This window comes from Spermophilus citellus, assembly GCF_964194105.1.
Source record: "Spermophilus citellus genome assembly, chromosome: 17".
NCBI lineage: Eukaryota > Metazoa > Chordata > Mammalia > Rodentia > Sciuridae > Spermophilus > Spermophilus citellus.
Genome location: NC_138199.1, coordinates 30,261,990 through 30,276,820, shown reverse-complemented (window position 1 = coordinate 30,276,820; position 14,831 = coordinate 30,261,990). Strand labels below are relative to the sequence as shown.

The 14,831-nt window shown below is 38.0% G+C and overlaps 1 protein-coding gene across 1 annotated transcript in view; it reads left to right on the top strand.

Moving 5' to 3' along the window:
- Positions 1-14,831, top strand: part of EFCAB5 (EF-hand calcium binding domain 5) — a gene marked incomplete at both ends in the record, with an annotated part of 153,456 nt that overhangs the window by 110,838 nt on the left and 27,787 nt on the right. Inside the window, 6 exons of the mRNA XM_081269962.1 lie at positions 300-528; positions 2,567-2,719; positions 8,069-8,172; positions 10,901-11,154; positions 13,142-13,452; positions 14,041-14,137. Coding sequence (XP_081126088.1) covers positions 300-528; positions 2,567-2,719; positions 8,069-8,172; positions 10,901-11,154; positions 13,142-13,452; positions 14,041-14,137 — 1,148 coding nt within the window. The remainder of the gene's footprint in view (positions 1-299; positions 529-2,566; positions 2,720-8,068; positions 8,173-10,900; positions 11,155-13,141; positions 13,453-14,040; positions 14,138-14,831) is intronic.

Genomic DNA, 14,831 nt, shown 5'->3' with positions numbered 1-14,831 from the left:
TTAATTCTAGAGCTTACTCTTTGGCAATGATTTCCCACCTAGGGACTCTGTTTCACGGTATCAGCTCAATAAATTATGTCTCCTTAATTCAGTTTATATATATTTTCTCTGGCAAGATCTAAGATTGTCTTTTAAGTCCTTCCCTCAAATCAGACCCTCTAAACTGGTAATCTTATTTGAATCCAGTGCTCTTACATATAAATGCCCATAATTGTGGATAGAGAATTGATCTAGTTACCTCAGTGATTTACTAAATCCTCCTCCTGTCTTATTCCTATCTTGATGTCCCTTTTCTTAAGCTTTTCAGTAGTGGATGAAGGGAAGCCAGTCCATGTCCCCCAAGTACAGTACCATGGGAACATCATCTTCTGGAACCATTCCCGTAATAAGAATGATCGAAATGGGTCATTACTGGCTCTGCCTCTGCATGATGCATATATGAGGATCTTTGGGGTCCTGGCAGTTGACACACTTAGAGATCCCCACAAAATAAACATCTTCTTACCTCATGAGATCAGATTCTATCAGGTAAGTCACAGAAGTCTTCAAGAACAGTGGTAGGATTGCCTCTCCTATATTTAAAAAGGCCTCTTGTTTTATACTTCTTAAAAAGTGAAACCTGAAAATCTTTACTAGAGTAAAGCCTTGTTAATAAACAATATTATCATGCTTGCTCCTGTTCCCTATATTTGTCAGACTTTGGAAAGGTCCCCCATTACTTATAAAAGGACTCTCAGTCTCAGTTGTACATCTATGCTTCAGCCTTTTGGGGACTATATGCATTAATCATAGGAATAGAGTTTGATGCTGTGGAACAGAAATCCAACAATTAAATCACTGACTAAGACCCCATAAAATAGGAATAAAACTTTAAAAGGAGTATATTTGTGTTTTATTAACTAATCCTTTATTCTTTCTACAAAATGTGCTAAATATGATATGCATCCAAATAGCTCTTGATTTCAGTGTTACAATTTTTGAGGACAAAGAATAAAGAAAATATTTCTTAAATATTCATGTTTTCAAGTTAGACCACACACACACACACACATACACACACTCACACACACACACACACACACACACACACACACAAAGTCATTTTTAAGACAATGGAATAACTGGAGCATACTACAGCATTTTAAAAAAAAATATTTATTTTTTTAGTTATAGGTAGACACTATATATTATATGTATATATGTGTATGTGTATGTGTGTGTGTGTGTGTGTGTGTGTGTGTGTATAGGGGTTGCATGGGGATTGAACCCAGGGCCTTGTGCAAGTGAGGCTAGAAATCTTTTTTTTTTTTTTTTTTTTTTTTTTTGCTGGTGGTAGTGGGGATTAAACCCAGTGCCTCATGAATGCTAGGCAAACACTCTACCACTGTGGTGCTGAGGATCAAACCCAGAAACTCACACATGCCAGGCGAGTGCTCTGCCTCTGAGCCATAACCGCAGCCCTCTAAAGCATTTTGATATAATTTTAGGGATAGAAATTACAATAAAGGAAAATTCAAAGCCTTTATGGAGGCAAGGACTGTAGAATGTAGCAGCAAGTCAGGAACTTACTTTTCCCTTGTCATTTGTTGCCCTGTAAGCCCTTGGCTCTCTGTTCACTTACCATTATTTTTCATTTTCTCTTTCCACTTTATGAGGTGGATAACTGAAGAAAGTGGTAGAATTTTTTTTCTCTGGACATCTTTTTTAATAATAAGATTCATTCTCATCTGACATGAGAATGACATGGAGGATTGTGAAGTTATCAGTAGGTGAGCCATATTATTAGTGAACATGTACAAATGAATTACAAATTATAAGTAGACTCTCTAGCCCTTGGAGATAAAGGGTCCTGGGTTACTTTTAGATGCCTTAAGTCCTAAATTGTAAATGCATATAACTTTGAAGATTTTGTGGTTCTTAAGAGTTTTCTACAACAACAAGACCACAGATGGATTTGGTAGATTTCCCTCTCTTCTCTGTGGATCAAAGTCTCTTTATACCTATAGGAAAACGTCATGTAGCATATTGCAAACCCTGGAACCAAGCATATCCTACACTGCTGCTTTGATGGCAATAGGCATGTGCAAACATTAGTATTGGCATTGGATCAGGACAGTTCCTACCCATCTGCCCAGGGCTAGAATCTTGTCTTTTAAATATTTTTTTCTTAATTTAGAGTCTTCTGACTCTGTTCTCCACTAGTACATATCATAAATTTCACTGGGTAATTATCAGAAAGCAAAGCATAAAAAATTAAGTAGATCTCTCTTTATACTGTGTGTGTGTTTATGTGTGTGTGTGTGATGTTGGTAATCAGACTAAGGGCCTCATGCATGCTAGGCAAGTGCTCTACCACTGAACTAACATCTCCAGCCCATACATCTTTGATTTCTTTGTGATCCTTTTTTTTTATAAGTAGAATCAGGAGCACTGCCTTTGGAGAACTGATGAATAATTTGTAGAAAGTAGATTATCATTAATTTAAGATAATCAAATTGATGCATTAATAATTATTTATTTTACTCTTTTAAAAAAGAAAAGGTCATTTGAATTTTCTCCCTTTCAGGGTGTTGCCAATGTCTTTAGCACTGCCTATCACTACGTTCACAGCCGGGAGCACATCCTTCATATTGTGATCACTGGCATTGGCTGGCTCTTCAATGTCACATCCAACATCATCTCCATCACTACATACTTTGTTGAGCCTAGCCCACACCAGGTAGGCAAGCCTTGGCAGTGTTAGACCCCTTCAATGTAACAGAGTTACTAGATGTTGATGTTTTACTAATATCTAAAAACCATATTAGTCAGTCATTAAGACTAACTAGAGTTGTTTCTTATGACTCCAACTCAAGACCCTTAGTTATGAGTGTCAGAAATCTATCTCAAACTGCCTTGGACAAAAGAGAGAATTGACTGTGACCCAAATGAAGAAAAGGTAGGCATCAAGGTGGCTTCCACCATGACCAGATCCAGGTCATTCAATAGCATTAGGGCTCAATCATGTTCTTTATCTTTCCACTTCTCACATTTGCTTCCCTCTGCATGTTAGCTTTGTCATTCTGGAAAAAGATGGGCTTTCTCCATAAGGCAAGTCAGATGCCTTAGTAAAAAATTCCAATTTGGAAAACCCAAGAAAGAAAACTTTTTAACTCATCCTGAGATATGTCCTGGTGGCCAAATTGGCAATATCCACCAGAATTGTGGAGATGGGAATTGAATCCAGAGGTGCTTTATACTGAGCTACATTCCCCACCTATAATATGATGAATTCTTGATGTTTGCTTTACATTTTTACAGTTAACATAAGGATTTTTTTATATGATGAGAATGAATGGAAAGGAATCTTCCTTTCAGAAAAGCTAAATGAAAAAAAAAAAAAAGAAAAGCTAAATGATTCTGCAGTGTGCCTAATCACGTGGTGGCCTCATCTTGGTTGTCTCCCAGTTCTTTGCCTTGCCTACCACAGTCATCGTCCTTCCCTCCTGGCTTCTTTTTTCCTTTCCTTCCTACCAGGTCTGGGCTTCCTCCTTCAGTGCCTGGGGCGAACTAATGAAGCCTTGGCCATAGAAAAGTAGAATCACATACTCTTGGTAGGGTAGCCATGCCGTGAGGTGGAGAATACCTCATTGTTGGAACTGCTCTTGTGAGGGGGATGATTTGGAGTGGAAGTGGGAGCCTTGAAGTGTCCTTGTGTCTGGAGTAGTCTACCCCATCTTATGGGCTACTTCCCAGTGAGGCCAAAGTGTGTGGAGGTCTGGGGAGGATTCAGAATTTCCTATTCAGGACCTTAAGGAAAATAATATGTAGGTACCATGGAAAAGGCCAAAATGGCCCAGAGCAATCATCAAGAAACTTGGCTTCCATGGTGTATAATCTCAGAATCGTGACAACATGGACAAAGTCTCAAAGGTCATGGTATATCCCCAGGGCTGTTTCATGGTAACAGAGAAGACCATGTTGAAAGGTGAGGTGAGAGGAGGTCCATCAGCAATCAGGGTTTGAGTGAAGTCACAGTGGGGCAGAGACCAGAACAGCCTATCTAAGCTTCTAGTTAGGATTTTCTCCTAGGTACAAGATGCTATGGTTAGATTTTGAGGTTAAAAATAGCTGAGAGCTGCCAGGTATGGAGGCATGCACACCTGCAGCCCCAGAAACTTGGGAGACTGAGGCAGGAAAATTGAAGATTCCAGGCCAACCTCAACAATTTAGCAAGGCTCTAAGCGACTTACTAAGTGAGATAAATAAAAAATAAAAATGGTTCAGTGATAAAGTGCCCATAGATTTAATCCCCAGTATAAAAAAAAAGCTGAGTTGTTGCCAGGCAGGGTGGTACACACCTACGATCCCAGCTACTCAGGAAACTGAGGCAGAGAGATCACAGATTTTAGACCAACGTGGGCAATTTAGAGAAACCCAGCCTCAAAAGAAAGAATAAATAAATAAAAAGGGCTGAGGATGTATCTCATGGTAGGGCACTTGCCTGGTATGCTTGAAGCCCTGGCTTCAATCCCCAGAGCTACAAAATAAGTAAATAAAATTAAGCTATTAGTGATAAACTGGGGGGAAATTGCCACCTATTTGGCAAACGACTTAACAGTTACATGTGAATCTATGGGGGTTTGGGGTTGTTTGTTTATTTGTTTGTTTTGCAGTGCTGGGGATCAAACCCATAATGGGCTAGGTAAGTGTTGTACCCCCACTCCAGCCCCTTTAATGAGAGTTGTTTGTTTAATTTAAAAGAAGATTATGTATTATTCAGCATTAAAAAAGAATAAGATCATGGCATTTGCAGGGAAATGGATAGCATTAGAGAAGATTATGCTAAGTGAAGTTAGCCAATCCCAAAAAAACAAATACCGAATGTTTTCTCTGATATAAGAGGGGAGACTCAAAGTGAGGTAGGGAGGGAGAGCATGGGAGGAAGATTACCTCTAGGAAGGGAATAGGGGTGGGAGGGAAAAGGAGGGAGAAGGGGAATATCTAGGATGGTGGAAGGAGAGGGTCATCATTATACAAAAAACATGTTTGAAGATGTGAATTTGGTGTCAACATACCTTATATACAAACAGAGATATGATAAATGGTGGTATAAAGGTGTATTAAGAATTTTATGCAAAAAAAGAGAGCTTATGTATAATGGCATAATTTGGTGTGAGCATAATTTATATACAGAGTTACAAAAAATTGTGCTGTGGAATGGATAATTATGAATGTAATGCACTCCACTATTGTCATGTATGTAAGAAATAAATTTAAAAAAAAAAGAAAGAAAGAAAGAAAAAGAGGATTCTGGGTATATTAGTGCAGACCTGTAATCTCAGCTTCTCAGGAGGCTGAAGCAGGAGGATCACAAGTTCCTGTTGTGCAGGGAGGTGAGGCTTAATGAAAGGTGTTTAGGTCATGATTCTCCACCCTCATAAATGGATTAATTCTGATTATAAAAGGACTGGAGACTGCAAGTTTGATCTCTAGCCCTTTCTCACCCTAAGCCTTCCATCAGAAGAAAAACTTAACTAAATGCTGACACCTTGATACTGGATGTCAACCTCCAAAACTATAAAAAATAAAATTCTCTTCTTTATAAATTACCCAGTCTGGGATATTCTGTTTTGGCAGTGCAAATCAAACCAAGACACCAAGTATAATGTAGAAAACATTTTTCATCTAGAGTTTGGTAGAACATTTGAGGTCAGGGAGTGTGGAATCAAGAAAAAGTTTCACTTCACAAAGCTGTTGTTCATCTTCCAAGAACAATTCAGCATACAGCCACTATGGATCCCCTTATTAGAGTTTCTCTTTTATTCCAAGAGTTATTTTTTTTAAAGGGGGCATATAAGAACTTCACTTTATTTCCCTTAATTGAATTGTTCTTTCCTACGGTTTAGTGTATTTTACTAAATATATTAATATTGCTTTCTTATAAATAACTAGTTTCTTTTTTCCATTTTTTAAATTTGTTTTAATTAGTTACACATGACAGTACAATGATCTTGACATATCATAGATTTGAATCATATGGGATATAATTTCTCATTTTTCCGAGTGTACAGGTTGCAGAATTACATTGGTCATGCAGTCACATATATACCCACAGCAATAATCATGTCTATTTTTAAATAACTAGTTTCTACAAAAAAAAATATTCATCAAGACTCAAAAATATTTTCAAAGGTTTTGACCTACAGGTTGAAAACCTCTTTTTAAAAAAAATTTTTTTTTGGTTGTAGATGGACACAATACCTTTATTTTTTATGTGGTGCTGAGGATCAAACCCTCACACATGTAAGGCGTGTGCTCTACCACTGAGCCACAATCCCAGCCCCTGAAAATCTCTTAGGGGTAAAGGAGATAAAGAAGAAGCAAGGAGAATAGAAGGAGTGTTTAGTGAGGTAGGAGAAGAACCAAGAGAAGATGATGTCTCAAAAGCCTAGTGAAGAAAAGTATATCAGGAAGAGAAACCAGGCATGGTGTTGCACAACTGTAATCCCAGCAGCTGGGGAGGCTGAAGCAGGAGGATCGAGAGTTCAAAGCCAGCCTCAGCAACTTGTCAAGGTCATAAGCAACTCAGCGAGACCCTGTGTCTAAATAAAATATAAAGAAGGGCTGGGGGAGCTGGGGCTATAGCTCAGTGGTAGAGCACTTGCCTAGCATGTATGAGGCATGTATTCTCAGCACCACATAAAAATAAATCAAGGAAGAAAGATATTGTGTCCATCTACAACTAAAAAAAATTTTAAAAAGAAGAAGAGGAAGATCTGGGGATGTGGTTCAGTGGGTAAATACCCCTGCTTCAATTCCCAGTACCAAAAAAAAAAAAAAAAAGAGGCGGTAGGGAGGGGGATTGTTCACTGAATCAAATGATGTCAAGAGGTAGATGAAAATGATAAATCAAATCCATAATCAATGGGTTTGAAAATGAAAGAGTCACTTGTAGCCCCTTGGCAAGAACTGTTTTACAGTTTCAGTGAACTGGTAGGGAGAAAGACCTCACTGGAGATTTTTTTGTTTTAATTGTATCTGTTGGGACTGGAGTTGTAAGTCAGTGGTACACCACTTGCCTAACGCATGTGAGGCACTCGATTAAATTGTCAGGACCACATATAAATAATAAACAAATAAAATAAAGATATTTCAGAAGCTCTTCTAAAAAATGTTTTTATTTTGTTTGAGCTTTTCTATATTTTCCAAATATTCTACAATGCATTCTTTTTTTTTTTTTTTTTTTTTTTTTTTGCAGTTCTGGGGATTGAACCCAGAGCCTTATGCATAATAGCAAAGTTCTACCACTAAGCGAAATCCCCAGCCTTTAAAAAAATTATATTTTGATAAAGAGTCTCTAAATTACCCTGGCTGGCCTTGAACTTGTGATCCTCCTGATTCAGCCTCCCAAGTAGCTGGGATTACAGACATATGGCAGAGATCCAACCTTTTTTGGGGAGTAGGTACCAGGGATTGAACTCAGGGGCACTCACCACTGAGCCACATCCCCAGCCCTATTTGTATTTTATTTAGACACAGGTTCTCACTGAGTTGCTTAGTACCTCACTTTTGCTGAGGCTGGCTTTGAACTCTCTATCCTCCTGCCTCAACCTCCCCAGCTTCTGGGAGTACAGGCATACGCCACCACACCCAGCATACAATGCATTTTTTTTAAGAATTTCTTTTTTAGTTGTAGATGGACACAATACCTTTATTTTGTTTGTTTATTTTTTATGTGGTGCTGAGGATCAAACCCAGTGCCTCACACATGCAGACAAGTGCTCTACCGCTGAGCTACAACTCCAGCCCCTGTAATGCATTTTTAAAATCAGAAAAATAATATAAACACACAGTTTTATCATAATTACAAAAAATAAGTTGGTGCATTTAATATTATTCTTTTGAAAATTTTCTCTTATGGAATACTTTGTTCTTTAATGGTACTGAATAAATAAAATGTCACTGCCCTTAAAGCTAGAGGTCATCTACACATTCCTAATTTTTCTCCATTTATTGGTCCCCAAAAGCTTTAAAGAGAATATGAGGTCTAATTACTACTCTAATGAAATCTCTTCCTCTTTTTAAGGATTCAGACTATGTTTTACGCAATATGATGGTTACAGGGAAGCTGGGTCTAACAGAAATCCACACAAATCCCCCTATTACCTTCAGGAAAACATGTGTCTTCAGGTATGAAGTGTGTCTGTTTTCTTTGATTGCCAGAATACAATCTAGTGGTATGATAGTAGATATGAAAGACATAGCTTCTGCCCTTTATTAGTGCATACTCATTCCTCATTATTATAAAATTATTACGCTTTATTATTACATTCATTATTTATTATTTTTAAATTTACATACACCAAAAATCATTTGTTTTGTTTGTTTACAGACCTGCAAGTTTTAATAATGCACATTTTCTTATAATCATTAGCACAAAAGGATACAGAACAATTCTAACACTTCTAAATTAGTCTTTCAATCCATTCCTAAACCTGGAAACCACTGATCTATTCTCCATCAGTTGGCTTTTAAACAAAAACTTTTTTAGAACATTTGACTCCCTGGGACATAGTAACTCCTTTTCTTTCAACTGCTTTTTAAAACAGATTTCGTTGGTATTCTAGATTAAATTTGCAAAATTGTGTATTTTAAAGCAGGACAGTATTTTATTTTCTGATTTTCTTATAAGTATGGAATTCAACAAAAAATGATTATGAATAATAACTGTATCCAATATCCCCCATGGTTATGAATAATCCCTCCATATCACTTATTAGAGCTCATCTGTTAATGTTAGCTAGATTGTGAATGTATATTTTTTTAATGTGCATTTTTTTTCTTCAAAGAAAACAGGAAGAAGGAAAGGGGAGAGAGGGAAAGTTAGAAAATTAGATAGGTCCCCGGTTGTACATTACTTAGAATGACTGTCACCTATGGAAGGGAAGGAACATTATTCATCTGTACAGATACAAAACAGATCTTAACTGAGAACACGTGTATTACAAAAGGGACTGACTGCATTAACCTATCTCAGACTAGTAGGCTAATTTGATATTTAAATACATGTTAATTAAATTTTAATTTGGCCTCATGCCAGAATGTTCATTTAGTCTCAAGCTTTTTTCCCACATGGTTATTCCTATGTTAGTCAAGCATTTTGCTGGATTCCTTTTAACACCTAGACTCATATTCTGGATTCTGTGTAGAACTCAGAGCATATGCCTTTGGAGGAATGCTATTGACCTATATAGCCTTTCTTAATATGCCTGGAAAGTTTGATAGATGCATCGTTACTGTGGTCTTCACAAATATAAAAAGTGATGGCTTAATAGTAGCAAGGAATGAGAATAGCAGAAGGACTAATTTTTTTCTTTCTTATTTATTTATTTATTTATTTATTTATCTATCTATTTATTGGTACTGGGAATTGAACTCAGGGGCACTCAACCAGTGAACCACATCCCCAGCCCAATTTTGTATTTTTATTTAGAGACAGGGCCTCACTGAGTTGCTTAATGCCTCGCCAAATTGCTGGGGCTGGCCTTGAACTCGAAATACTCCTATCTCAGCCTCCCGAGCTGCTGGGATTAGAGGCATACATCACAGCACCTAGCAGAAGGACTAATCTTACCTGTCATTATTGGATTCACATTCTGAACTATTAAATGGGATTTTTGAGGCTAGACAAAGAACTAACATTTTTACAAATGATTTAAAGGAATGGAAGCCCAACATCAAATACAGATGGGGAAAAATGTGTCTATGATTCACTAGAGAAAGAAGCAGTCACTGCATTTCCATGAAAATCTCAGTCTCTCACTGAAATAGATGCTAAAGAATACCCTGCCCAGATGCCCAATATGCCTTTTGCCAGCTTCTGTGGATACTGCTGCAGGAAGCAACACTTGACATTATAACTTTCCCTGGAGGAGTGCCCTCCAGTGATTGGAGCACCTGCCCAGAGGTATTCTCATGAATTCTGTGAAGGGCTGAGGTTGTAGCTTAATGGTGGAGCACTTGCCTCATATGCGAAAGGTACTGGGTTCAATCCTCAGCACCACATAAAAATAAATGAATAAAATAAAAGTATTGTGTCCATCTCCATCTAAAAATATTTTTTAAAAAAAGTTTTGTGAAAACTCTTCCACCACAAACTGCTACCTCACCCCCAGAGCAGCTTAGAACCAATGACTGATGAGCACAAAGATGCAAGAGACCCTTCCCTTGCCTCAGGGTGGGACAAGTTCTTTACTACATTCACCTCCCAGATCTTACCCCTTTGGATCAGGCTGAGGCTAGACTTCACCTGAAATCACATTGGTACTTAGCCTCTGCCACTTCCCTATGCTGCTTCCCTCAGTCCCTCATGGGTTTTACCCAAAAGCACTCCCTTGGTAAATTACTTGCATTAGCATCCTTGTCACAGGTTTTGCTTCTAGGGAACCTGACCTAACACACTCATCTTTCCTTCCCGCATTCAACTAACACATATTGGCCAAGATAAGTAAACAAAACACTGTACACCCTCAGATAAGACTAATTTCCTATATGATAAAGATAATGAAGCAGATGGGGCTGGGGATATAGCTCAGTTGGTAGAGTGCTTGCCTCGCATGTACAAGGCAAAAGATAATGAAGCAGAGCATCATGATGCAGAGTGTCCCGGTGCTACTACTTTAGTTAGATCGGATAATCAAGGAAGGCTTTCATGCTGAGAGGACGTTTGAGCTGAGTTGAACTGAAGGACAGAACCATGTGAAATTGAGGGATGCAGCATTCTATACAAATGAAACAGCAACCAGGACTGGTATTGTGGCAGTGAGGTGGATACAAGAGAGTAATTCAGTATGTTTGAGCGGAATGACGTGAATAGGTTGATTTTAACATCCTTGTACTTCTTTGGATTTAGCTTCAGAGATTTCCTCTTCAAGTGTACAGACAGTTCAGAAGTTGTTCTGGCCTCTGCCCATGGAGAAAACCATATAGTAATTCCCCTTCGTGAGAGAACAGGAGAGGCTCTGGGAGCCCTTGATGTTAACATTGGCCAGACCAGGATGTTGTTCTATCAAGAATATAAAGATCTACAGAAAATGATGAAGGTGATCCAAGCTGCCTGCTATGAAATACTAGGAGAATTCTCCGGAGAGATAAAGAAAAACATTGTCTTAGGTATTATGAAGGTCTGGATTCATGGGGGAAATCACAGGCAATCTTAGGTTTGGGGGAAATCACAGGCAATGTGATGAAGGATGCAGTTTCTAAAATGAATTGTTTCAATATGTAGGTTTTTCCAGGTGAAATGAATTCCCTTATACAGTCTTAGCCTGAAGAGTAGTGTTTATAAGTTAAAGCAAAAGGAATGGAATCACATTATCTTTGGTTAGAAGTATACAATTTTAGAACTGGAAGGACTCATAAAGGAAAGATGGAACTAGCTTTATCAAATGCCCTGTCATTGTGTTGACACTTTAAATGTGTTTTTTCATTTAATCCTTACCATAATCTTATAAAGTAAATGGTGAGAACCCATTTTACAGGTGAGGGAAATGAAGTTCAAAGAAAGGAAACAATAAATGGGAAAGGCTGAATTGGAACCCAGGTTTGGGTGCTCTTTCCAAGACATTACACAGCATTAACCAATCAGAACATCTCATTTGACAGATGCAGGATCTAAAGCTCACAAAAATAGATTGCCTGAAGTCCAATTACAAGCTAGTGGCAGAGCCAAGACTAGACCCAGTTCTTGTGGCTTCACACTCACTATCTGAGCATAATACTAGGTTAGAGAGGAGGGCAAGAAAGAGGCATGGAAACCTTCGGCAAGAATGAATTAGTATAACACTATGTGGGATTAAGTGGAAAGGTTGTTAGCCATTACATAGTATGTTAAGAAAAGAGAAGAAAGCCAAGTGTGGTGGCAAACACTTGTAATCCCAGCCAATTGGGAGGCTTAGGCAGAAGGATCATTTGAGCCTAGATTCAAGACCAGACTGAGAAACATAGTGAGACCCCATCTTAAAAGGAGGAGGAGAAGAAGAAAGAAAACTCGTGTCTTTGAGTGTTCACTCTGTGTAAAGAGTGAGACTGAGCATTTTTCTGTATGTTATTTCATTTAATTCCCACAGCTCACCAGGGAAATAGGATTAGCTTCATTCTCACAAAAGAGGAAAAGGATACTCAAAGAGACAATGGTACTAGTAGAGAGAAAGAATGCATTAAAACTAAGGGTCTAGGGGCTGGGGTTGTGGCTCAGTGGTAGAGCACTTGCCTAGCATGTATGAAGCACTGGGTTTGATCCTCAGCAACACATATAAATAAATTAAATAAAGGTCCATTGACAACTAAAAAATATTTTTTAGGGCTGGGGATGTGGCTCAAGCCGTAGCGCGCTCGCCTCGCATGCGTGCGGCCCGGGTTCGATCCTCAGCACCACATACCAACAAAGATGTTGTGTCCGCCGAGAACTAAAAATAAATATTAAAAATTCTCTCTCTCTCTCTCTCTCTCTCTCTCTCTCTCTCCCCTCTCTCTTTAAAAAAAAATATTTTTTAAATAACTAAGTGTCTAACTCTGAAACCCAAGTTTTTGCCTTTTCTCAAAGCCTCCTTCCAGGCATAATTCCATATTTCTTTTGATTTCATGTACAGAGAGACTAAGATAGTTTAAAATCATATGACATGAGCCAGGTGATGCATACCTTTAATCCCAGAGACTCAGGAGGCTGAGGCAGAAAGATCACAAGTTCAAGGCTAGCCTCTGCAACTTAGTGAGACCCTGTCTCAAAATAAAAAATAAAAAGATCTGGGAATATACAGTGATAAAGGACTTGCCTAGCATGCTAGCATGCATGAGTCCTTGGGTTTAATCTCCAGTTCTGCAAAAATAAAATAAAATAAAACATGGGACATGGTCTTTTTCCTGAGGAAAATGATGTTTACTGAAATAGGCTTTTTTTTTAGTTGTAGTTGGACACAATATCTTTATTTATTTATATATGGTGCTGAGGCTTGAACCAAGGGCTTCACACATATTAGGCAAGTGCTCTACCGCTGAGCCACAACCCCAGCCCTGAAATAGGCTTATAATCCTAGGGAAAAGCAATGTATGGGACTCAACATCAATGTGTGATGTCATCAATGTCATTCTATTCTTTCAGAGATGGAAAAAGTTGGGGAAGTCCAACGAGCAGGAATTATCTTCTTCCGAATCATGCTGCGGGAACTGCAGGCATGCCTCAAACTACTTAGTTCCATGGACTTTGTGACACTGTTGCTCTACGATCATAATACTCAGATAGAGACAACATCTTCTAAAGACAGCAAGGCCAAGGAGTTGAAAGCCCATGTAAACCTAGTGCATGACATCCTGAAGGGAGTTATTTTATTCTTTCATACAGATTTGGAATCTGAACCTGCAAGTGAATCTGAATCTGAATCTGAATCAGAAGATTGGGATAAGGATAAACTTGTACGTTTTCTTAAAATCATTATTTTTATTGAATAATAACCTGCACAGATTTGAGTGTACAAATCATAATAACACAACTTATAAGTATACAAATGCAAGATTATTCACATAATGAACACATCCATGTAATAGATGCATCAAGAAACAGAATATGCCGGGTGCCATGGCCCATACCTGTAATCCCATCAGCTTGGGAGACTAAGGCAGGAGGATTGTGAGTTCAAAGCCAGCCTCAGAAATTTAGTGAGACCCTAAGCAACTCAGTGAGACCGTGTCTCAAAATAAAAACTAAAAAGTGCTGGAAATGTGGCTCAGGGTTCAATCCCTGATTGGAAAAAAAATGAATGAGAGAAAGAAACAGAACATTACTGACATCCCCTAAACTCTCCTTTGAATCCTTTCCCATAATCTCTACCCACCAACCCATACACCCTAGGAAAGGTAACCATGATCTTGACTTCTAACACCATAGATTAGTTGTACCCATTTTAAATTTTTTGTAAATAGAATTATGTAAACTGGTGAACTGGGCATCGTATTTCTACTTGCTGTTGATCCCATTCCTTTTCTTTTGTTCTTTGTTCACAGTTTGTTAACAAATATTTAGTGGAGAGTATTTGTTCCTTTGATCCAACTGCTAGCCATGTGGAAGTCAACGTACAGCTCATTAATAAATATATCAAAGGTAAATTTCCACTTAATCAGTTTAAAATCTATGCCAAGAATAATAAACCATATTGTAATTAACAGTTTTTATTAGAGTAAAGCAAGTAGTTCATAAATTAAATTTTTAGGAGAAAAGTTATGACTATAAGTTTTCTAATAGGAGGGATACTGTTTATAATCTACTATATTCCCTCCCAAAGACTGTCTATTCCACACATATGAGAATTCAAAAGTGCATCTGTCTCTCTTATTGACTACATGTGTATTGTTCATTCAAAAAAAAAAAAAAAAAGCAAAGCCAGGCATCCCAACTATGTAGGAGGCTGAGGCAGGAGGGTCACTTGAATCCAGAAGTAAAGACCAGCCTGGGCAACATGATAAGACTCTGTCTTAAAAAAGAAAAGAAATGAAATGAAAGAAAGAAAAGATGGGCTGGAGTTGTAGCTCAGTGGTAGAGCACTTGCCTAGCACATGTGAGGAAAGATATTGTGTCCATATACAGCTAAAAATTAAAAAAAGAAAATTAATAGGAGCTGCAGTGAGGACAGGAACATTTAATTAAAAGGCTAGTTAGTATCTTTAGCTTTAGTAAATAATTGAATAAAATATTAGATCACTAGTCTATATTGAGGAAGAGAATCAGCAGGACTGCAGAATAGCAAGACTTTCAGGTTTGAGAAAATGACAACCTCTTTGGCCACATCTAAGTAAAT